The sequence below is a fragment of the Petromyzon marinus genome, chromosome 66 (assembly GCF_048934315.1).
Source record: "Petromyzon marinus isolate PM22_M1 ecotype Great Lakes invasive population chromosome 66, UKy_Petmar_22M1.pri1.0, whole genome shotgun sequence".
Taxonomy (NCBI): Eukaryota; Metazoa; Chordata; class Hyperoartia; order Petromyzontiformes; family Petromyzontidae; genus Petromyzon; species Petromyzon marinus.
The window spans coordinates 3,764,100-3,789,010 of record NC_133732.1 but is presented as its reverse complement, the minus strand read 5'-3'; the positions used below and the strand labels follow the sequence as shown (position 1 = coordinate 3,789,010).

Here is a 24,911-nt window from a genome sequence, read left to right as displayed (position 1 = left end):
CGCCATCGCCTCGCCCCCAACCCCCCCACCTCTCTCTCCCCCAGCTCTCCCGTCGCCGGTAAACAAAGTGCGCCCACTTCAAACATTGTCGTTTCATTGTACAAACAATTCGAATCATTTAAAACGTGATGACAGTGCAATTTTAGTATGAATGGTTTATTCAGCAGTGCTTTAGTCAAAGGTAAGTGTCGCATAGTGGATAGTCGTACCATGAAAAAATTAAACGAGTGTAAAATATTTTTGGGATAGCCCGCACCTCCATATACCCCCGCAGGGTCTTGTTTTGTTTGTAAAAAGTGGTATACCACGCAGGTTATATGCGGGAAAAATACGGTACAACTCGTCTCCGTGACTGCTACGCGTTCAAGGACGTGTCGTCGCTCTGGGCTGCTGCTGCTGTTTTGGGGAAGCCGAGGAGCTGTTGTCGTCGTTGTCACCTTGTGGTCTTGCCAGGCGAGCGTTACATCTCGTCTCCGTGACTGCTATGCGTCCGCTCCTGTGTAACCAGCCAACTAGGCAGGGAGCGTAGCGTTACCCAGGTGTGTATAGTCACTCGCGGTTACCCGTTAAGTTATCAGTGAGTCGGTGGACTTTATTCACGATAATATATACATATAACTGCACAAGACGGTGTCTCTGAGAGCTACACTGCATATGTATATGAGTGTATCTGTACAGTGAGGGAAAAAAGTATTTGATCCCCTGCTGATTTTGCACGTTTGACCACTGACGAAGAAATGATCAGTCTATAATTTTAATGGTAGGTTTATTTGAACAGCGAGAGACAGAATAACAACAACAAAATCCAGAAAATGTTATAAATTTGACCCCTCTGCAAAACATGACTTAGTACTTGGTGGCAAAACCCTTGTTGGCAATCACAGAGGTCAGACGTTTCTTGTAGTTCGCCACCAGGTTTGCACACATCTCAGGAGGGATTTTGTCCCACTCTTCTTTTCAGATCTTCTCCAAGTCATTAAGGTTTCGAGGCTGACGTTTGGCAACTCGAACCTTCAGCTCCCTCCACAGATTTTCTATGGGATTAAGGTCTGGAGACTGGCTAGGCCACTCCAGGACCTTAATGTGCTTCTTCTTGAGCCACTCCTTTGTTGCCTTGGCCGTGTGTTTTGGGTCATTGTCATGCTGGAATACCCATCCACGACCCATTTTCAATGCCCTGGCTGAGGGAAGGAGGTTCTCACCCAATATTTGATGGTACATGGCCCCGTCCATCGTCCCTTTGATGCGGTGAAGTTATCCTGTCCCCTTAGCAGAAAAACACCCCCAAAGCATAATGTTTCCACCTCCATGTTTGACGGTGGGGATGGTGTTCTTGGGGTCATAGGCAGCATTCCTCCTCCTCCAAACACGGAGAGTTGAGTTGATGCCAAAGAGCTCCATTTTGGTCTCATCTGACCACAACACAATCACCCGGTTGTCCTCTGAATCATTCAGATGTTCATTGGCAAACTTCAGACGGGCATGTATATGTGCTCTCTTGAGCAGGGGGACCTTGTGGGCGCTGCAGGATTTCAGTCCTTCATGGCGTAGTGTGTTACCAATTGTTTTCTTGGTGACTATGGTCCCAACTGCCTTGAGATCATTGACAAGATCCTCCTGTGTAGTTCTGGGCCGATTCATCACCGTTCTCATGATCATTGCAACTCCACGAGGTGAGATCTTGCATGGAGCCCCAGGCCGAGAGAGATTGACAGTTCTTTTGTGTTTCATCCATTTGCGAATAAACGCACCAACTGTTGTCACCTTCTCACCAAGCTGCTTGGCAATGGTCTTGTAGCCCATTCCAGCCTTGTGTAGGTCTACAATCTTGTCCCTGACATCCTTGGAGAGCTCTTTGGTCTTGGCCATGGTGGAGAGTTTGGAATCTGATTGATTGATTCAATCAATCAATGAGTCTATGGTGCAGTGTTACGTCTATGGTGCAGTGTTGAGTCTACAGGCAGTGTTGAGTCTATGGTGCGGTGTTAAAGAGTCTACAGGCAGTGTGTATGTAGTTACGTTGAACTTCTTTCTGCACCGTATAATGTAGCCAAGCGCGCCAATCGGAGGTGCGGGAGGTTGGCGCCGCACGACACCCGGACCCGTTCCGCTCCGGGGCACGTGGGACCAAAGCGTGTGCGTGCGTGCGTGTGTGCGTGCGTGCGTGTGTGCGTGTGTGCGTGTGCATGCCTGCGTGTGTGTGCGTGCATGCCTGCGTGTGTGTGCGTGCGTGCCTGCGTGTGTGCGTGTGTGCGTGTGTGCGTGTGCATGCGTGCCTGCGTGCGTGCCTGCGTGTGTGCGTGCGTACGTGCGCGTGTGAGTGCGTGCATGCCTGCGTGCGTGTGTGCGCGTGTGCGTGCGTGTGCATGCCTGCGTGTGTGTGCGTGTGTGTGTGCGTGTGTGCCTGCGTGTGCGTGTGTGCCTGCGTGTGCGTGTGTGTGCGCGTGTGCGTGCGTGCCTGCGTGTGTGTGTGCCTGCGTGTGCGTCCTTGCGAGGAGTCAAGCCGTCTGTCTCGGCACAAACTAAAAATTTGCGGCACCTCGAAGGACGGAGGAAGTAGCCGAGGCCCGGCACAGCCCAATGAATGCATTCGGCCAGGCCGTACGAAGCACGTAGCGACGCAACGCCCCGAGACTCCGCGAGGCACACGGAGGAGACATCGCGGCGATGCACTGCTACTCCGCTGCTCCCACCGACGCGGGTACCCGCTGGCTTGACCACCCGAATGTGACAATGTGGCCGTTGCTCTGCGTCTACTCCAGCAGCCGTACGAAGAAGAAGAAGAATAAGGTTTAGAATAAGACGGCTTAGAAGAGGAATTAGAAGAATAAGAATTAGAAGAATAAGAATTAAAAGATTTAGTAGAAGAAAAATTAGAAAAATAATTAGTTGAAGAATTAGTAAAAGAATTAGAAGACAGTATAGGAATTAGTATAGGAATTAGTAGAAGAATTAGAAGAATTAGTATAGGAATTAGTAGAAGAATTATAAGAATAATTAGTATAGCAATTAGTGGAAGAATTATAACAATAATTAGTATAGGAATTAGTAGAAGAATTAGAAGAAGAACTAGTAGTAGAAGAAGGATTAGAAGAAGAATTAGAAGAATAATTAGTTGTAGAAGAATTAGCAGCAGAAGAATTGGCATGAGAAGAAGGCTTAGAACAAAAGGAATTAGCAGAAGGGTCAGAAGAAAATGAAGAAGGCACGGCACTTCGCGAGCTAACTTGCCAAACGCTTCGCGGCTGAAGCGCCCGCCACCGCGTCCCAATCCCTTACGGGCGCTCCCGCCATCGCGTCTCTACAGCCGGCGGTGAGTTCTCGAATGGCTCTTCAGATAGTCGCTCCGCGCGAACCCCCTGCCGCACTCGGCGCACACGTGCGGCCTCTCGCCCGAGTGCGTCCTCGCGTGCTTCTTCAAGTCCGAGCGCCGCGCGAACCCCCTGCCGCACTCGCCGCAGGCGTGCGGCCGCTCGCCCGCGTGCGGCCTCGCTCCGGCCCCCGGGCCGCAGCTCCGCGCGAGCCCCCCGCCGCGCTCGGCGCGCGCGAGCGGCCGCTCGGCGGCGTGCGTCCTCGCGTGCTTCCTCAGGTAGGACGCCCGCGCGAAGAGCCGGCCGCACTCGGCGCAGGCGTGCGGCCGGCCGCCCGCGTGCGTCCTCGCGTGCGCCTCCAGGGCGTAACGCCGGGCGAACGCCCGGCCGCACTCGGCGCAGGCGTGCGGCCGCTCGCCCGTGTGGGTGAGGGCGTGCTTGCGCAGCACGGAGCGCCGCGCGAACCGCCTGCCGCACTCGGGGCAGGCGTGCGGCCTGTCGCCGGCGTGCGCCGCCGAGTGCGCCCGCAGGTCCGAGAGCTCCCCGAAGCGCCTGCCGCACTCGCCGCAGGCGTGCGGGCGCTCCCCGGCGTGGGCCCGCGCGTGCCTGGCCAGGGCGAAGCGCTGCGCGAAGCCCCGGCCGCACTCGGCGCACACGTGGGGCCGCTCGCCCGTGTGGACGCGGGCGTGCGCCTCCAGGTTGTAGCGCTGCGAGAACGCGCGGCCGCACTCGGCGCAGGCGTGCGGCCGCTCGCCCGTGTGCGTGGCCGCGTGCTTGCGAAGGAGGCAGCGGTACGAGAAGTCCTTGCCGCACTCCGCGCACGTCACCCCCGGCTTCGGTTTCTTCCTCCCCGAAGCGCCGGCGGCGGTGCCGTCGCTCCTCTCTTGCCGCCGTCCCGCGTCGTCGGCGACCCGTGCCGGCTCCTTCCCCATCGCCGATCGTGCACGCCGCTCCTGCCCGCCGGGTGTCCTCATCCCCTTCTGCTGCCGCTGTTTCTGCTTCTCCTTCTTAGCCCGCGGCCGCTGTTGCCGTTGGCCGGGGCCGTGACCGCGGTCGCCTCGCGGGGCCGTGCCGCACTCCGCGCAGGCTCTCGGGGTCGCGACGTCGCCGGCACCGCCGGCACCGCCGGCACCGCCGGCACCGCCGGCACCGCCGGCACCGCCGGCACCGCCGGCACCGCCGCACTCCGCGCACGGCGGCCGCTCCGTCGCACCGACTTCGTCTGTCGCAGCGTTTTTGTTAGAAAGGAACACAGGGCCCCTCCCTCGGTGTGAGAGTCAAGTCGATTTTGCGGGACCCTCCCCACCTACCCCCAGGTGAGAACTCCAGAGAGAGAGAGAGAGAGACCAGGATGGAGTCTCACTTGTGAGTGAGCGAATGGGTTATTTATTGATTGAGTGGGTGGGTGGGTGGGATGGTGGGTGGGTGGGTGACATGGTAGGTGGGTGAAGATGGTGGGTGGGTGAAGATGGTGGGTGGGTGAAGATGGTGGGTGGGTGAAGATGGTGGGTGGGTGAAGATGGTGGGTGGGTGAAGATGGTGGGTGGGTAACCCCTCCACTTTCAATTCAATTACGAGTAAAAAACGTTTTAAAAAATCGAACCAAGCTTGTGCCGGAGGCCCCAGGGGGGGGGACAGACATCTGTGACCTCTCCTAGCCAAACCCCATTTGGCGGAGCCAGGAGACTGAACCCGTACACTCGGGGCTCCTCCAGATACGGCAAAAAAAAACACTGCAAGTGGCCAAGTGGAATGCTCGAACGCTCTCTGCAGAGAAGAGGCTGCCACTCCTTTGTCGGGAGCTGGATTGGTACCGCGTGGATCTCTGTGGCAATCAGGAGGTCTGGTGGACTGCCTCTTGCTCCAGTCACCATGAGGGGTGGACAGTCCTCTACTCGGGGCAGGAGAGTGTGAAACAGCAAGGAGTGGCTCTTCTTCTGAACAAAATAATGAAGGGGGTGTGGGAGCGTGGCGGTGAGGTGTGGGAAGCTGTAAGCCCCAGGCTACCGTGGGCTCGCCTTCCCATCAACCGGAGGCGAGGAGTGGTGGTTGCGTATGCTTCCACCGAAAATGAACATCAGTGGAGGGATGCAGGCAAGGCCGATGAGTCAGATGCTAGCTAAAATGGCTCCTCAGGATAGAGTCATCCTGTTGGGTGACTTCAATGCCCGAGTTGGTCATGATGCTGGCACCTGGTCTGGAGTGATTGGAAGGCATGGGCCAGATCAGCTCAATAACAACGGTAGGAGGCTGCTAGACTTCTGTGCTGCCCATGGGCTTGTAATTGCCAACACGCTGTTCTGAGATCGGCACAATCACACATCATGGATGCACACCCGGTCCAAGAAAGAACATCTGCTGGACTACATAGTGACAGAACAGCGAGCAGATGCAGGCCCATGTCCTTGACACCAGGATCTACCGTGGAGCTGATCTGCCCACTGACCATCGTCTTGTCATCTGTAAGATGCGCCTGCCATTCATCCACTCCGGTGGTGGGTGTACACCTAGGACCCCATTCAAACTCAAGGTGGCCTGGTCTCAGCTAACTGATGAAAGTCACCTGCGAGAAATTAATCATCACTTGCAGCTGGAGTTTGCATCGTCCCCCACTCCTCGAAATACCGAAGGGAAATGGACGAGGTTTAGGACTGTGGCTCATGCAGCTGCAATGGCTGCTTTGGGTCCACGGTCCATAACTCCCCAAAGACCCTGGCTGACAAAAGAGGTGTTCAAGCTGGCTGAGAAAAACGCGACAGGCCCACTCTCATCGTCTACAGCATCCCATGTCAGAGAATAAGGAGGCTTACCGCAGTCTTCACTTGGAGGTTCGGAGAGCCGTGAGCCGCTGCAAGGATGGTTGTGGTCGCGGGTTGCTGAGGAGATGGAGTCTGCCTCAGTAGCCCGAAATCACAAATCACTCTTTAATTCCATCCAAAAAGTATCTTGCAGCACCACAACTATTGCCATCCTTAGCGGAAAGAAAGATGATCCAATCTCCGACCCCCAGGAACAGCTTTGCATGTTTACTGACCATTTCTGTGAGATCTTGGGGCAAAGGGGGGATAACCCTGCTGAGGCTGCTGTGCCTCAAATATTGGAAGAAGTCACCCCCTGTGAGTGGCTGGCTGAGGTGCCATCTGTTGAGGAAGTACGGAAGGCGATCCAGAGTCTGACACCAGGAAAGGCACCGGGCAGAGATGATCTCCCAAGCGAAATTCTGAGGGAGGGTGGCGTTTGTGCGCAGACTGCCCGACATGACATCATAACAACGGTCTGGACCACTGGACGGGTTCTGCAGGATTGGAAGGATGCCCTGGTGGTCCCCCTCTTTAAGAAGGGGAACCGCACAGACTGTAACAACTACAGGGGCATCTCACTCCTCATTGTGCCGGGAAAGGTTCTGCCAAGGATTATTCAACATCGCCTTGCCGGGCATGCTGAGGAGAGGCTTGCGGAGCCCCAATGTGGTTTCAGGAAAGGGTGGTCCTGCACAGATGCCATATTTTCTGTCTGGCTGCTACAGCAGAGGTGTAGGAAATTCCAACAAGACCTACATCTCTGCTTTATTGACCTGGTCAAGGCCTATGATACCATCAATGGGCCTGGGCTCTGGGTTATTATTTGTGCTTTCAGAGTACTTGACTCTCTGCTCACGATCATTAAGGACCTTCATGATGATGGGCAGGCCTGGGTAAAGCTACGAGGCCAGGAGTTCCTGTTCACCTTGGGGTGCGACAGGGATGTCCTCTGGCTCCCACATTATTTAACATATTTTTCGACCACGTAGTTTGAGAAGCCTTCTATGGCTGTACCGGAAGAATCTCCATCTGGTACAGATACAATGGAAGGCTCCTCGATGCCCAGGTGTGGTCAAGGGATGGCTCCCTATTGGTCAACCATGTTAGGTATGCTGATGATCTGCTGATTGCTCCTTACTTAGAGGAGTTGGAGGCGCTGCTGTTTGATCTGGAGTGTACTACTATGAGATGGGGCCTTACCATCAGCCCCTCCAAAACTAAGCACCTGCCTGGGAATTTGTATCATCAAACACTCCACCCCCTCAACTCCCTATTGGCAGGGCAGCTGTAGAGACAGTGGAGAGTTTCCATACCTGGGCAGTTTGCTTATGACCAGCTCCAGTTTGAAAGCAGAAGTCTCGCTCCGAATCAGTCAAGCAGCATTATATTTTCATCGGTTGCGTAACGCTGTGTAAAAGCTACCTGGTCTGTCACTCCACACGAAGCTTCGGGTCTTCTTGGCCACGGTCATGCTATCCCTTCTCTATGCTTGTGAAATGTGGACTTCCTTAATGGAACATCTACGCCGGTGAGTCTCTGTGAGTGTCTCTCTCTGTGTGTCTCCGTGTGTCTCTCTCAGCTTGTGTGTCTGTCTGTGTCTCTCTCTGCTTGTGTCTATGTTTTGTGTCTCTCTCTGTGAGTCTCCGTGTGTGTCTCTCTCAACTTGTGTGTCTGTCTGTGTGTCTCTCTCTGCTTGTGTCTATGTTGTGTGTCTCTGTGTGTCTATGTTGTGTGTCTCTGTGTGTCTATGTTGTGTGTCTCTGTGTGTCTATGTTGTGTCTCTGTGTGTCTATGTTGTGTGTCTCTCTCTGCTTGTGTGTCTGTCTGTGTGTCTCCGTGTCTGTGTTTTGTCTCTCTCACTCTCTCTCAAATGTAGCAATCTTTGGAAGAACGTCAATCGACCAGGTGGGGTGTTGACTGCCGTGTTGGCCAGCTCTCTGTGTTGTGCTGCATTATAATTCTAAGTTCACTGGGTTTATTTTCTCATTCATTCTTACCTGATGGAGGTTGCTTGTGTTGCAATCGAAACGGTGTGCTCTATTATTTAATTATTATTTTCCCTTTTCTACGTGACTTTACCGAAATGACCAAAGGGTAATTCCTGTAAGCCACGAAAGGTTCAAATCAAGTTGCAAGATTTGAGATTTAAATTGATTTAATTAGACCTCCATTATGGGGCTCTCACCTCCGCCATCGTCGACATCATCATCATCATCATCGTCGACATCATCCTCCTCCTCGTCCTGCTCCGACAGCTCCGATAGCTCGACCTCGATGAAGTTCCGATCCGGAGAGAGCGCCGGTCCATCGCAAGGCTCTCCACTGTCCTCGGGCAGCTCCACTTTGATCAAATTCACGTCCGGAGCTGTGGGTCAACAGGGAAGGAGGGATGGAGGGGATGGAGGGGGGAGGGAGGAGGGGGGAGGGGGGGATGGAGGGGGGAGGGAGGGGGGAGGGAGGCGGGAGGGGGGGAGGGAGGAGGGGGGAGGGGGGGAGGGAGGGAGGGTCTCTGTGTGTGTATCTATGGGTCTCTGTGTGAGTCTATGGGTCTCTGTGTGGTGAGTATATGGGTCTCTGTGTGAGTCTGTGGGTCTCTGTGTGAGTCTATGGGTCTCTGTGTGGTGAGTCTATGGGTCTCTGTGTGTGTCTAGGGGTCTCTGTGTGAGTCTATGGGTCTCTGTGTGAGTCTATGTGTCTCTGTGTGAGTCTATGGGTCTCTGTGTGAGTCTATGGGTCTCTGTGTGAGTCTATGGGTCTCTGTGCGAGGGTATGGGTCTCTGTGTGAGTCTGTGGGTCTCTGTGTGAGTTTATGGGTCTGTGTGAGTCTATGGGTCACTGTGCGAGTCTATGGGTCTCTCTGTGTGAGTCTATGGGTCTCTGTGTGAGTCTATGGGTCTTTGTGTGAGTCTATGGGTCTCTGTGTGAGTCTATGGGTCTCTGTGTGAGTCTATGGGTCTCTGTGTGAGTCTATGGGTCTCTGTGTGAGTCTATGGATCTCTGTGTGAGTCTATGGGTCTCTGTGTGAGTCTATGGGTCTCTCTGTGTGAGTCTATGGATCTCTGTGTGAGTCTATGGGTCTCTGTGTGAGTCTATGGGTCTCTCTGTGTGAGTCTATGGGTCTCTGTGTGAGTCTATGGGTCTCTGTGTGAGTCTATGGGTCTCTCTGTGTGAGTCTATGGGCCTCTCTGTGTGAGTCTATGGGTCTCTGTGTGAGTCTATGGGTCTCTGTGTGAGTCTATGGGTCTCTGTGTGAGTCTATGGGTCTGTGTGTGTCTATGGGTCTCTCTGTGTGAGTCTATGGGTCTCTGTGTGAGTCTATGAGACTCTGTGTGAGTCTATGGGTCTCTGTGTGTGAGTCTATGGTTCTCTGTGTGAGTCTGTGGGTCTCTGTGTGAGTCTGTGGGTCTCTGTGTGAGTCTGTGGGTCTCTGTGTGAGTCTATGGGTCTCTCTGTGTGAGTCTATGGGCCTCTGTATGAGTCTATGGATCTCTGTGTGAGTCTGTGGATCTCTGTGTGAGTCTATGAGTCTCTGTGTGAGTCTATGTGTCTCTGTGTGAGTCTATGGGTCTCTCTGTGTGAGTCTATGGATCTCTCTGTGTGAGTCTATGAGTCTCTGTGTGAGTCTATGGATCTCTGTGTGAGTCTATGGGTCTCTGTGTGAGTCTGTGGGTCTCTGTGTGAGTCTATGGGTCTCTGTGTGAGTCTATGGGTCTCTGTGTGAGTCTATGGGTCTCTGTGTGAGTCTATGGGTCTCTGTGTGAGTCTATGGGTCTCTGTGTGAGTCTATGGGTCTCTGTGTGAGTCTATGGGTCTCTCTGTGTGAGTCTATGGGCCTCTGTGTGAGTCTATGGATCTCTGTGTGAGTCTGTGGATCTCTGTGTGAGTCTATGAGTCTCTGTGTGAGTCTATGTGTCTCTGTGTGAGTCTATGGGTCTCTCTGTGTGAGTCTATGGATCTCTCTGTGTGAGTCTATGAGTCTCTGTGTGAGTCTATGGGTCTCTGTGTGAGTCTGTGGGTCTCTGTGTGAGTCTGTGGGTCTCTGTGTGAGTCTATGGGTCTCTGTGTGAGTCTATGGGTCTCTGTGTGAGTCTGTGGGTCTCTGTGTGAGTCTATGGGTCTCTGTGTGAGTCTATGGGTCTCTGTGTGAGTCTATGGGTCTCTGTGTGAGTCTATGGGTCTCTGTGTGAGTCTGTGGGTCTCTGTGTGAGTCTATGGGTCTCTGTGTGAGTCTATGGGTCTCTGTGTGAGTCTATGGGTCTCTCTGAGTGAGTCTATGGGTCTCTGTGTGAGTCTATGGGTCTCTGTGTGAGTCTATGGGTCTCTGTGTGAGTCTATGGGTCTCTGTGTGAGTCTATGGGTCTCTGTGTGAGTCTGTGGGTCTCTGTGTGAGTCTATGAGTCTCTGTGTGAGTCTATGGGTCTCTGTGTGTGAGTCTATGGGTCTCTGTGTGAGTCTGTGGGACTCTGTGTGAGTCTATGGGTCTCTGTGTGTGAGTCTATGGGTCTCTGTGTGAGTCTGTGGGTCTCTGTGTGAGTTTATGGGTCTGTGTGAATCTATGGGTCCATAATGAAGGTTTTTGGATTAGATCGCGTTTATTTATAAATGTGTCGTAACCCTCCACCACCCGACACGGCCAATCAGCAAAAAAGTGTCACGTTGACAAAAGACAAATAATTCACTACTTTAGCCTACCGGTGTGTTGAAGAGTGAATCCACATTTACAGTTTGAGTACGACGTTTCGCTGGTAAATACATCCAGCATCATCGGGCAATTCGCCAGAATGGTAAAGCCCTCGCTTACTCCCGGTTTTATATAGAGCAGCAGGGTGACGTCATCACTTAACTCATATCAGGTGCAGTGATTAGAGGCGGAGGGTGGGGTATTGTAATTATATAATCGATTAGTAATCAGTCATTGCTTATGATTAGTAATGAGTTGTAGATTAGTAATTCTTTAAATCAAAATGTAATGTGTATTATTTAATAATACGCTTCCAGGCCGCACTAAGCCTGTAGCTGTCAGAGCGATTAAAGTTATTCTTGTTCCTCTCAATTTCAATGGATTCTCTAATTAGTCTTTGCCAGTAATAATTAGTTTTACACACCACTGCAACATTGTCAAAATTAATTGAGTGTCCTTGTTGACAAGCATGTTCTGCCACTGCCGACAGTTGTGTTTGAGATAATTTAATATTTCTCTGATGTTCTTTTAGTCTTACGCTGATGTTACGTCCCGTCTGCCCATTGTAGCAGCTGCCACATGAACAATGAATCCGATATACACCTTCTGTTGATAGTTTAGGTAATGCGTCTTTAGTGCAAGATACTAGTTTTTGAATTTTGTGTACTGTACCAAATCTTACTGTAATGTTTTGCTTTTGCAAAACACGGGCTAATTTGTCAGTTACTCCTGAGATATATGGAATTTTTATTGTTTTAACAATCTGGTCGCTTTCAGCAGTATTGCTTTGCGATCGTGATTTGGCATTCAGTGCTCTGTTAATTTGAGCATTATTGTAGCCATTCTGTCGTAGTGCGTCTTTAACGTGTTTAATCTCTCTCACTAGACTCTCACCATCTGACACTGTTTTAGCCCGATGTATGAGCGTCTTGATAAGAGAGGATTTCTGAGCTGGATGATGATGTGATTCTGCATTCAGATAGGCATCAGTGTGCGTTTGCTTTCTATAAACGCTGTGTGTTATTTTACCGTTCAGGCCATGTCCAAGCAAAATATCTAGGAATGGGAGTGTGTTATTCACCTCCATTTCCATGGTGAACTGGATGGCCGGGTTTTGTGCATTGAGATGATTTAGAAAATCATTAAGTGTATCTTTACCATGTGGCCAGACAACCAAAGTGTCATCCACATATCTAAACCAAAAGGATGGTTTTAATGTGCTCGAGGCAAGTGCTCTTATTTCAAAGATTTCCATGTACAAATTTGCTATAGCAGGGGATAAAGGAGAACCCATTGCTGCTCCTTCCTTTTGTTTAAAGAAATCCCCTCTCCATAAGAAGTAAGTGTTATTTAAACAATGGCCAGCAAGTTTCGGAATATCTTTTGGTAAACCGGTATTCTTTACTAGTGTATCAAGTAATTTAAGCGATTCGTCCACTGGAACCTTAGTGAATAGAGAAATCACATCAAAACTTACCAGAATATCATCAGGAGTAAGTTTAATATCTTTAATCACATTCACAAGATGTTCTGAATTTTTTATGAATGAAGATGTCTTACCGATGTAGGGCTGTATTTGTTTGGTTATATATTTTGCTAATTGATATGTGGCAGAGCCAATTGTCTCTGTGTGAGTCTATGGGTCTCTGTGTGAGTCTATGGATCTCTGTGTGAGTCTATGGGTCTCTGTGTGAGTCTATGGGTCTCTGTGTGAGTCTATGGGTCTCTCTGTGTGAGTCTATGGATCTCTGTGTGAGTCTATGGGTCTCTGTGTGAGTCTATGGGTCTCTCTGTGTGAGTCTATGGGTCTCTGTGTGAGTCTATGGGTCTCTGTGTGAGTCTATGGGTCTCTCTGTGTGAGTCTATGGGCCTCTCTGTGTGAGTCTATGGGTCTCTGTGTGAGTCTATGGGTCTCTGTGTGAGTCTATGGGTCTCTGTGTGAGTCTATGGGTCTGTGTGTGAGTTAATGGGTCTGTGTGTGTCTATGGGTCTCTCTGTGTGAGTCTATGGGTCTCTGTGTGAGTCTATGAGACTCTGTGAGTCTATGGGTCTCTGTGTGTGAGTCTATGGTTCTCTGTGTGAGTCTGTGGGTCTCTGTGTGAGTCTGTGGGTCTCTGTGTGAGTCTGTGGGTCTCTGTGTGAGTCTATGGGTCTCTCTGTGTGAGTCTATGGGCCTCTGTGTGAGTCTATGGATCTCTGTGTGAGTCTGTGGATCTCTGTGTGAGTCTATGAGTCTCTGTGTGAGTCTATGTGTCTCTGTGTGAGTCTATGGGTCTCTCTGTGTGAGTCTATGGATCTCTCTGTGTGAGTCTATGAGTCTCTGTGTGAGTCTATGGATCTCTGTGTGAGTCTATGGGTCTCTGTGTGAGTCTGTGGGTCTCTGTGTGAGTCTATGGGTCTCTGTGTGAGTCTATGGGTCTCTGTGTGAGTCTATGGGTCTCTGTGTGAGTCTGTGGGTCTCTGTGTGAGTCTATGGGTCTCTGTGTGAGTCTATGGGTCTCTGTGTGAGTCTATGGGTCTCTCTGTGTGAGTCTATGGGCCTCTGTGTGAGTCTATGGATCTCTGTGTGAGTCTGTGGATCTCTGTGTGAGTCTATGAGTCTCTGTGTGAGTCTATGTGTCTCTGTGTGAGTCTATGGGTCTCTCTGTGTGAGTCTATGGATCTCTCTGTGTGAGTCTATGAGTCTCTGTGTGAGTCTATGGGTCTCTGTGTGAGTCTGTGGGTCTCTGTGTGAGTCTGTGGGTCTCTGTGTGAGTCTATGGGTCTCTGTGTGAGTCTATGGGTCTCTGTGTGAGTCTGTGGGTCTCTGTGTGAGTCTATGGGTCTCTGTGTGAGTCTATGGGTCTCTGTGTGAGTCTATGGGTCTCTGTGTGAGTCTATGGGTCTCTGTGTGAGTCTGTGGGTCTCTGTGTGAGTCTATGGGTCTCTGTGTGAGTCTATGGGTCTCTGTGTGAGTCTATGGGTCTCTCTGAGTGAGTCTATGGGTCTCTGTGTGAGTCTATGGGTCTCTGTGTGAGTCTATGGGTCTCTGTGTGAGTCTATGGGTCTCTGTGTGAGTCTATGGGTCTCTGTGTGAGTCTGTGGGTCTCTGTGTGAGTCTATGAGTCTCTGTGTGAGTCTATGGGTCTCTGTGTGAGTCTATGGGTCTCTGTGTGAGTCTATGGGTCTCTCTGAGTGAGTCTATGGGTCTCTGTGTGAGTCTATGGGTCTCTGTGTGAGTCTATGGGTCTCTGTGTGAGTCTATGGGTCTCTGTGTGAGTCTATGGGTCTCTGTGTGAGTCTGTGGGTCTCTGTGTGAGTCTATGAGTCTCTGTGTGAGTCTATGAGTCTCTGTGTGAGTCTATGGGTCTCTGTGTGTGAGTCTATGGGTCTCTGTGTGAGTCTGTGGGTCTCTGTGTGAGTCTATGGGTCTCTGTGTGTTAGTCTATGGGTCTCTGTGTGAGTCTGTGGGTCTCTGTGTGAGTTTATGGGTCTGTGTGAATCTATGGGTCCATAATGAAGGTTTTTGGATTAGATCGCGTTTATTTATAAATGTGTCGTAACCCTCCACCACCCGACACGGCCAATCAGCAAAAAAGTGTCACGTTGACAAAAGACAAATAATTCACTACTTTAGCCCACCGGTGTGTTGAAGAGTGAATCCACATTTACAGTTTGAGTACGACGTTTCGCTGGTAAATACATCCAGCATCATCGGGCAATTCGCCAGAATGGTAAAGCCCTCGCTTACTCCCGGTTTTATATAGAGCAGCAGGGTGACGTCATCACTTAACTCATATCAGGTGCAGTGATTAGAGGCGGAGGGTGGGGTATTGTAATTATATAATCGATTAGTAATCAGTCATTGCTTATGATTAGTAATGAGTTGTAGATTAGTAATTCTTTAAATCAAAATGTAATGTGTATTATTTAATAATACGCTTCCAGGCCGCACTAAGCCTGTAGCTGTCAGAGCGATTAAAGTTATTCTTGTTCCTCTCAATTTCAATGGATTCTCTAATTAGTCTTTGCCAGTAATAATTAGTTTTACACACCACTGCAACATTGTCAAAATTAATTCAGTGTCCTTGTTGACAAGCATGTTCTGCCACTGCCGACAGTTGTGTTTGAAATAATTTAATATTTCTCTGATGTTCTTTTAGTCTTACGCTGATGTTACGTCCCGTCTGCCCAATGTAGCAGCTGCCACATGAACAATGAATCCGATATACACCGTCTGTTGATAGTTTAGGTAATGCGTCTTTAGTGCAAGATACTAGTTTTTGAATTTTGTGTACTGTACCAAATCTTACTGTAATGTTTTGCTTTTGCAAAACACGGGCTAATTTGTCAGTTACTCCTGAGATATATGGAATTTTTATTGTTTTAACAATCTGGTCGCTTTCAGCAGTATTGCTTTGCGATCGTGATTTGGCATTCAGTGCTCTGTTAATTTGAGCATTATTGTAGCCATTCTGTCGTAGTGCGTCTTTAACGTGTTTAATCTCTCTCACTAGACTCTCACCATCTGACACTGTTTTAGCCCGATGTATGAGCGTCTTGATAAGAGAGGATTTCTGAGCTGGATGATGATGTGATTCTGCATTCAGATAGGCATCAGTGTGCGTTTGCTTTCTATAAACGCTGTGTGTTATTTTACCGTTCAGGCCATGTCCAAGCAAAATATCTAGGAATGGGAGTGTGTTATTCACCTCCATTTCCATGGTGAACTGGATGGCCGGATTTTGTGCATTGAGATGATTTAGAAAATCATTAAGTGTATCTTTACCATGTGGCCAGACAACCAAAGTGTCATCCACATATCTAAACCAAAAGGATGGTTTTAATGTGCTCGAGGCAAGTGCTCTTATTTCAAAGATTTCCATGTACAAATTTGCTATAGCAGGGGATAAAGGAGAACCCATTGCTGCTCCTTCCTTTTGTTTCAAGAAATCCCCTCTCCATAAGAAGTAAGTGTTATTTAAACAATGGCCAGCAAGTTTCGGAATATCTTTTGGTAAACCGGTATTCTTTACTAGTGTATCAAGTAATTTAAGCGATTCGTCCACTGGAACCTTAGTGAATAGAGAAATCACATCAAAACTTACCAGAATATCATCAGGAGTAAGTTTAATATCTTTAATCACATTCACAAGATGTTCTGAATTTTTTATGAATGAAGATGTCTTACCGATGTAGGGCTGTATTTGTTTGGTTATATATTTTGCTAATTGATATGTGGCAGAGCCAATTGTACTGACTATGGGTCGTAATGGGATGCCGATTTTATGAATCTTTGGTAGCCCATAGAGTCTAGGTGGTTTTGAGGCCCTTGGCTTAATTAGGTATTGCTCATTTTTAGGGATTAATGAATTTGCAATTATTGCAGTGGGCTTACATTCTAAAGTATTAGTTGGATCTCGTTTAATTTTAATGTAGGTACTTTCCTCTAGTAAATTTCTAATTTTATTATCATAATCGGCTCGTGACATCACTACAGTAGTGCGGCCTTTATCAGCTGCTAGGATTTGGATATCCTTGTTTACACGCAGCTCTCTTAAGGCTTTTGCCTCGTTAGAGCTAATATTTACTTTTGGAACTTTGCTATTCTCAATTATTTTAGCAACCTCATGTCTAGTCATCTCTGCCTCATTATGTGGAAGGAGTCTAACTGCTGATTCTACCTCAGCAATTATCTCATCCACTGGAATTGTGCGTGGGGTAACGGCAAAGTTAAGGCCTTTAGAAAGGATAGAGACCATGTCACCGGTTAATACAGTGTTAGTCAATTTCAGTACAGTTTTGTTTTTAAATTTTTGGTTTTCAGTAGGGATTTGTTTATTATGTAGTCTAGAAAATTTATTAATTTGGTTAGTTTTTGTTAATTTAAACACATTATCAGCCGATTGTTGTGTTATGTTATCGATTATATTCCAATAATGCATAGATACACTATTGCTTATATCTAAGTGTAACTGCTTTAGCGATTCCGAAATGTAAGATAATTCACTCCTATTGTGCTGTATTCTCTCTATTAATAATAATTTGCTAGCTTTGTGTAGTATTTGGTTAGCTTTAGAAGACTTTATGTGACGTGTTATTTTAACTGCGTTTGGTATTACCTTTGAATCTCTGCACCTTTTGAGGAACGCCAGTGAAGATATCAATTTCATCCGCTTAATGCGAAGCTTCTCCAATTTTCTGGTTATAAGAAAAGTATCCTCCCCATAGAGGTTAGTCAGTTTAACACGTAGGCTTTCGCGACCAATATTATTCATAATAAAGGTTTTTGGGTTAGATCGTGTTTATTTATAAATGTGTCGTAACCCTCCACCACCCGACACGGCCAATCAGCAAAAAAAGTGTCACGTTGACAAAAGACAAATAATTCACTACTTTAGCCCACCGGTGTGTTGAAGAGTGAATCCACATTTACAGTTTGAGTACGACATTTCGCTGGTAAATACATCCAGCATCATCGGGCAATTCGCCAGAATGGTAAAGCCCTCGCTTGCTCCCGGTTTTATATAGAGCAGCAGGGTGACGTCATCACTTAACTCATATCAGGTGCAGTGATTAGAGGCGGAGGGGGGGTATTGTAATTATATAATCGATTAGTAATCAGTCATTGCTTATGATTAGTAATGAGTTGTAGATTAGTAATTCTTTAAAATGTAATGTGTATTATTTAATAATACACGTTACATTTTGATTTAAATAATTACTAATCTACAACTCATTACTAATCATAACCAATGACTGATTACTAATCGATTATATAATTACAATACCCCCCCCCCTCCGCCTCTAATCACTGCACCTGATATGAGTTAAGTGATGACGGCACCCTGCTGCTCTATATAAAACCGGGAGCAAGCGAGGGCTTTACCATTCTGGCGAATTGCCCGATGATGCTGGATGTATTTACCAGCGAAACGTCGTACTCAAACTGTAAATGTGGATTCACTCTTCAACACACCGGTCGGCTAAAGTAGTGAATTATTTGTCTTTTGTCAACGTGACACTTTTTTTGCTGATTGGCCGTGTCGGGTGGTGGAGGGTTACGACACATTTATAAATAAACGCGATCTAACCCAAAAACCTTTATTATGAATAATATTGGTCGCGAAAGCCTACGTGTTAAACTGAATCTATGGGTCTCTGTGTGGTGAGTCTATGGGCCTCTGTGTGAGTCTATGGGTCTCTGTGAGTCTATGGGTCTCTGTGTGAGTCTATGGGTCTCTGTGTGAGTCTATGGGTCTCTCTGTGAGTCTATGGGTCTCTGTGTGAGTCTATGGGTCTCTGTGTGAGTCTATGAGTCTCTGTGTGAGTCTGTGGGTCTCTGTGTGAGTCTATGGGTCTCTGTGTGAGTCTGTGGGTCTCTGTGTGAGTCTATGAGTCTCTGTGTGAGTCTATGGGTCTCTGTGTGTGAGTCTATGGGTCTCTGTGTGAGTCTGTGGGTCTCTGTGTGAGTTTATGGGTCTGTGTGAATCTATGGGTCTCTGTGTGGTGAGTCTATGGGTCTCTGTGTGAGTCTATGGGCCTCTGTGAGTCTATGGGTCTCTGTGTGAGTCTATGGGTCTCTGTGTGAGTCTATGGGCCTCTGTGAGTCTATGGGTCTCTGTGTGAGTCTATGGGTCTCTGTGTGAGTCTATGGGTCTCTGTGTGAGTCTGTGGGTCTCTGTGTGAGTCTGTGGGTCTCTGTGTGAGTCTATGGGTCTCTGTGTGAGTCTATGAGTCTCTGTGTGAGTCTGTGGGTCTCTGTGTGAGTTTATGGGTCTGTGTGAATCTATGGGTCTCTGTGTGGTGAGTCTATGGGTCTCTGTGTGAGTCTATGGGCCTCTGTGAGTCTATGGGTCTCTGTGTGAGTCTATGGGTCTCTGTGTGAGTCTATGGGTCTCTGTGTGAGTCTATGGGTCTCTGTGTGAGTCTGTGGGTCTCTGTGTGAGTCTGTGGGTCGCTGTGTGAGTCTATGGGTCTCTGTGTGAGTCTATGGGTCTCTGTGTGAGTCTATGGGTCTCTGTGTGGTGAGTCTATGGGTCTCTGTGTGAGTCTGTGTGTCTCTGTGTGAGTCTATGGGTCTCTGTGTGAGTCTACGGGTCTCTGTGTGAGTCTACGGGTCTCTCTGTGTGAGTCTATGGGTCTCTGTGTGAGTCTATGGGTCTCTGTGTGAGTCTATGGGTCTCTGTGTGAGTCTATGAGTCTCTGTGTGAGTCTGTGGGGCTCTGTGTGAGTCTATGGGTCTCTGTGTGAGTCCAAGGGGTCTCTCTGTGTGAGTCTATCGGTATGTGTGAGTCTATGGGTCTCTGTGTGAGTCTATGGGTCTCTGTGTGAGTCTATGGGCCTCTGTGTGAGTCTATGGGTCTCTGTGTGTGAGTCTATGGGTCTCTGTGTGAGTCTGTGGGTCTCTGTGTGAGTTTATGGGTCTGTGTGAGTCTATGGGTCTCTGTGTGGTGAGTCTATGGGTCTCTGTGGGAGTCTATGGGTCTCTGTGAGTCTATGGGTCTCTGTGTGAGTCTATGTGTCTCTGTGTGAGTCTATGTGTCTCTGTGAGTCTATGGGTCTCTGTGTGAGTCTATGGGTCTCTGTGTGAGTCTATGGGTCTCTGTGTGAGTCTGTGGGACCTCACCGGAGCCTCCCTCCTGCTGTTCGGCCTTCACCCTCAGCGGCCGCGATGTCTCCCGGACAGGACCCACGCTGACGTCTCCTTGGCAACGACAGCGGCACGCAGACGCAACTCAGACGCAACTCAGACGCGGCAACTCAGACACGGCAACTCAGACACAGCAATTCAGACGCAACTCAGATGCAACTCCACAACCACCACCACCACGAAAGGGAGGGAGTCACCCACACTTTACCCCACCACCACCACCAAGAGGAGGGAGTCACCCACACTTTACCCCACCACCACAAAGAGGAGGGAGTCACCCACACTTTACCCCACCACCACCACCAAGAGGAGGGAGTCACCCACACTTTACCCCACCACCACCACCACCAAGAGGGAGTCACCCACACTTTACCCCACCACCACCACCAAGAGGTGGGAGTCACCCACACTTTACCCAAACAACAACAACCGCTATTCGCCACTAATTGGCAGTGACGTCACCACAACGCTTGTGCCAGGACATGTGCACATTGAGGCCACGTGAAGTGCAAACGCCCGCTGGGAGGAGGTCACGGGGCAGACCCAGGTGCCACGGGTCGACTGACTGAGACGACTGGCTGGTGCACCACCTGTGCCCCCTACTGTGCCAACTTGCTGTGCTTTAGCCACCCGACGCTCCGCTCGTTGTTGTGAGCGTCGCTCCTCCGCCCTCCGTTGTTGTTGGAGGGCGACTGCCTCCAACTGCCCAGCAGCGTCCTTCACGAGCCTCCTCCACAGAGGTATCATAGGCCTTGACCAGGTCAATAAAGCAGAGATGTAATTCTTGTTGGAATTCCCTACACCTCCACTGGAATAGACGGACAGAAAATATGGCATCCGTGCAGGACCGCCCTTTCCTGGGGCTCCGCAAGCCTCTCCTCAGCGTGCCTGGCAAGGCGATGTTGAATAATCCTTGCCAGGACCTTTCCTGGCACACTGAGGAGTGAGATGCCCCTGTAGTTGTTACAGTCTGTGCGGTCCCCCTTCTGAAAGAGGGGGACCACCAGGGCATCCTTAGATCCTGCAGAACCCGTCCAGTGGTCCAGACTGTTGTTATGATGTCATGCACAAACGCCACCCTCCCTCAGCATTTCGCTTGGGAGATCATCTCTGCCCGGTGCCTTTCCTGGTCTCAGGCACTGGGTCGCCTTCAGTACTTTCTCAACAGATGGCACCTCAGCCAGTCACTCACAGGGGGTGACTTTTTCCAATATTTGAGGCACCGCAGCCTCAGCAGGGTCATCCCCACTTTGTCCCATGATGTTTTCCAGGCTGAGGGATTTCCCCTCCCCCAGGAGCTCACAGAAATGCTCAGAAAATCTGCAAACCTGTTCCTGGGGGTCGGAGATTGGATCACCGTTCTTTCCCCTAATGATGGTAATAGGTGTAGCGCTGCAGGTAACTTTTCGTTATAGAATTAAAGAGCGATTTGTGATCGCGGGCCATTAAGGCAGACTCGATCTAGTCAGCATCCCGTGACCACCACCCATCCTTGCAGCACCTCACGGCTCTCCTCACCTCCGAGCGAAGGCTGCGGTAAGCCTCCTCATTCTCTGACGTGGGATGCTGTACACAATGAGAGTGGGCCTGTCGCTTTTACTCAGCCAGCCTGAACACCTCCTCTGTCAGCCAGGGTCTCTGGGGAGGTCTGGACCGTGTAACCAAAGCAGCCATTGCAGCGACTTGAGCCACAGTCCTAAACCTCGCCCATTTACCCTCGACATCAGGAGGAGTTGGGGACAATGCCAATCCCAGCCGCAAGCGATGATGAAATTCTCGCTTGCAACTTTCATCAGATAACTGAGACCAGGCCACTTTAGGTTGGAATGGCCTACAAGGTGTACACCCACCACCGGAGTGGAAGAATGGCAGGCGCATCTTACAGATGACTAGTCGATGGTCAAAGGGCAGATCAGCTCCACGGTAGGTCCTGGTGTCAAGGACATGGGCCCACATCCGCCACTCCCTGTTGTTTGGCACTTTACCCCACCACCACTACCAAGAAGTGGGAGTCACCCACACTTTACCCTGTGGGTCTCTGTGTGAATCTTTGGGTCTCTGCGTGAGTCTGTGAATCTCTGTGTGAGTCTATGGGTCTCTGTGTGAGTCTATGGGTCTCTGTGTGAGTCTGTGGGTCTCTGTGTGAGTCTGTGGGTCTGTGTGAGTCTGTGTGAGTCTGTGGGTCTCTGTGTGAGTCTGTGTGTCTCTGTGTGAGTCTGTGGGTCTCTGTGTGAGTCTGTGGGTCTCTGTGTGAGTCTGTGTGTCTCTGTGTGAGTCTGTGTGTCTCTGTGTGAGTCTGTGTGTCTCTGTGTGAGTCTGTGGGTCTCTGTGTGAGTCTGTGGGTCTCTGTGTGAGTCTGTGGGTCTCTGTGTGAGTCTGTGGTCTCTGTGTGAGTCTGTGGGTCTCTGTGTGAGTCTGTGGGTCTCTGTGTGAGTCTGTGGGTCTCTGTGAGTCTGTGGGTCTCTGTGTGAGTCTGTGGGTCTCTGTGTGAGTCTGTGGGTCTCTGTGTGAGTCTGTGGGTCTCTGTGTGAGTCTGTGGGTCTCTGTGTGAGTCTGTGTGTCTCTTTGTGAGTCTGTAGGTGTCTGTGTGAGTCTGTGGGTCTCTGTGTGATTCTGTGTGTCTCTGTGTGAGTCTGTGTGTCTCTGTGTGAGTCTGTGGGTCTCTGTGTGAGTCTGTGGTCTCTGTGTGAGTCTGTGGGTCTCTGTGTGAGTCTGTGGGTCTCTGTGCGAGTCTGTGGGTCTCTGTGCGAGTCTGTGGGTCTCTGTGCGAGTCTGTGGGTCTCTGTGTGAGTCTGTGGGTCTCTGTGTGAGTCTGTGTATCTCTGTGTGAGTCTGGGTGTCTCTGTGTGAGTCTGTGGGTCTCTGTGTGAGTCTGTGGGTCTCTGTGTGAGTCTGTGGGTCTCTGTGTGAGTCTGTGGGTCTCTGTGTGAGTCTGTGGGTCTCTGTGTGAGTCTGTGGGTCTCTGTGTGAGTCTGTGGGTCTCTGTGTGGGTCTGTGGGTCTCTGTGTGAGTCTGTGGGTCTCTGTGTGAGTCTGTGTGTTTCTATGTGAGTCTGTGTGTCTCTGTGTGAGTCTGTGTGTCTCTGTGGGTCTCTGTGTGAGTGTGTGTGAGTCTGTGTGTCTCTGTGTGAGTCTGTGTGAGTCTGTGGGTCTCTGTGTGAGTCTGTGTGAGTCTGTGGGTCTCTGTGTGAGTCTGTGTGAATCTGTGGGTCTCTGTGTGAGTGTGTGTGAGTCTGTGTGTCTCTGTGTGAGTCTGTGGCTCTCTGTGTGAGTCTGTGTGTCTCTGTGTGAGTCTGTGGGTCTCTGTGTGAGTCTGTGGGTCTCTGTGTGAGTCTGTGGGTCTCTGTGTGAGTCTGTGAGTCTCTGTGTGAGTCTGTGGGTCTCTGTGTGAGTCTATGGGTCTCTGTGTGAGTGTGTGTGAGTCTGTGTGTCTCTGTGTGAGTCTGTGGGTCTCTGTGTGAGTCTGTGGGTCTGTGGGTCTCTCTGTCTCTGTGTGAGTCTGTGGGTCTCTGTGTGAGTCTGTGGGTCTCTGTGTGAGTCTGTGAGCCTCACGTTCTGCTTCAATCTTCACCACGGCTCTGAGTGTCTCTTCCGTCATGTCTCCGGCTGGACTCGCACAAAGACAAAGGTCCCCTGTGTAGCCTTCACCAGACTCTGGGGGCAAGTGCACTTTGAATGCACACACGGAGAGACACAGACAGAGAGAGACACAGAGACACATACAGGGACACAGACAGAGACACACAGAGACACAGAAACACACAGAGACACAAAGACAGACACACGCAGACACAGAGACACACAGAGAGACACACAGACACGCACAGAGACACAGAGACACACAGAGACAGAGAGACACACGGAGAAAGAGAGACACAGAAACACACACAGAGACACAGAGACGCACACAGAGACAAACACAGAGACAGAGACTCACACAGAGACACACAGATACACAGAGAGACACACACAGAGACACAAACGGAGACAGAGACAGGGATAGAGACACACAGAGAGATACAGAGACACAAACGGAGAGAGACAGGGATAGAGACACACACAGAGACACAGAGACACAAACAGAGACAGAGACACACACAGATACAAACGGAGAGAGACAGGGATAGAGACACACACAGAGACAACTGTCTCCGTGTCTCACTCTGGTGTCCTTGTCTCTTACCTTCGTGTCTGTGTCTCACTCCCTGTCTCTGTCTCTAGCAGTGTGTCTCTGTGTCTCTCTCTGTGTGTCTGTCTCTAGCAGTGTGTCTCTGTGTCTCTCTCTGTCTCTGTGTGTCTCTCTCTGTGTGTGTCTCTGTCTCTCTCTGTGTCTCTGTGTGTCTCTCTGTCTGTGTGTCTCTGTGTCTCTCTCTGTCTCTGTGTCTCTCTGTCTCTGTGTGTCTCTCTCTGTCTCTGTGTGTCTCTATCTCTCTCTGTGTCTCTGTGTGTCTCTCTTTCTCTGTGTCTCTGTATCTCTCTGCGTGTGTCTGTGTCTCTGTGTCTGTGTTTCTCTGTCTCTGTGTCTCTCTGTGTGTGTCTCTCTGTGTGTCTCTGTGTCTCTCTCTGTGAGTCTCTGTGTCTGTGTGTGTCTGTGTGTATCTCTGTCTCTCTGTATGTGTCTCTGTGTGTGTCTCTGTGTCTCTCTGTATCTTTCTGTCTTTGTGTGTGTCTCTCTGTGTCTCTGTATCTTTCTGTCTCTGTGTCTCTCTGTGTGTCTCTGTATGTGTCTCTGTGTCTCTCTGTCTCTGTGTGTGTCTCTGTCTCTCTCTGTCTCTGTGTGTCTCTCTGTGTGTCTCTGTCTCTCTGTGTGTGTCTCTCTGTGTCTTTCTGTATATCTCTGTATGTGTCTCTGTGTGTGTCTCTGTATGTGTCTCTGTGTCTCTCTGTCTCTGTGTGTCTCTGTATCTCTCTGTCTCTGTATGTGTCTCTGTGTGAGTCTCTGTGTGTCTCTGTATCTCTCTGTCTCTGTATGTGTCTCTGTGTGTGTCTCTGTATGTGTCTCTGTGTCCCTCTGTCTCTGTGTGTCTCTCTGTGTGTGTGTATCTGTGTGTGTCTCTCTGTCTCTGTATGTGTCTCTGTGCCTCTGTGTGTGTGTCTCTCTGTCTCTGTATGTGTCTCTGTGTGTCTCTCTGTCTCTTTGTGTCTCTGTGTCTCTCTCTGTCTCTGTGTGTCTCTGTCTCTTTGTCTCTCTCTGTGTGTCTCCCTGTGTCTCTGTCTCTGTATGTGTCTCTGTGTGTGTCTCTCTGTCTGTGTGTGTCTCTGTGTGTGTCTCTGTCTCTGTGTGTGTCTCTCTGTCTCTGTGTGTCTCTGTATGTGTCTCTGTGTCTCTGTCTCTGTGTGTCTGTGTGTGTGTCTCTCTGTATGTCTCTGTGTGTGTCTCTGTGTGTCTCTGTATGTCTCTGTGTCTCTCTGTATGTGTCTCTGTGTGTCTCTGTGTGTGTCTCTGTCTCTGTATGTGTCTCTCTGTCTCTGTATGTGTCTCTGTGT

At 49.6% G+C, this 24,911-nt stretch overlaps 1 protein-coding gene across 5 annotated transcripts; it reads right to left on the bottom strand.

Moving 5' to 3' along the window:
- Positions 1-747: 747 nt before the first annotated feature.
- LOC116957892 (uncharacterized) lies at positions 748-23,739 on the bottom strand. Of its 5 annotated transcripts, none has more exons than XM_032980333.2 (5): positions 23,608-23,739; positions 22,977-23,030; positions 19,402-19,479; positions 8,298-8,477; positions 748-4,533 (listed from the first exon to the last, which is right to left on the bottom strand). In XM_032980333.2, exons 2-5 carry the CDS (start codon positions 23,020-23,022, stop codon positions 3,302-3,304), a joined length of 1,536 nt encoding a protein of 511 aa, XP_032836224.1. In that variant the 5' UTR covers positions 23,023-23,030; positions 23,608-23,739; the 3' UTR covers positions 748-3,301. The 5 variants fall into 5 exon arrangements, with proteins under 5 accessions (XP_032836224.1, XP_032836225.1, XP_032836223.1 ...); XM_032980334.2 differs by having other exon boundaries at positions 19,402-19,476; XM_032980332.2 differs by having other exon boundaries at positions 22,977-23,093; positions 23,608-23,735.
- Between the last annotated feature and the right edge of the window lie 1,172 nt (positions 23,740-24,911).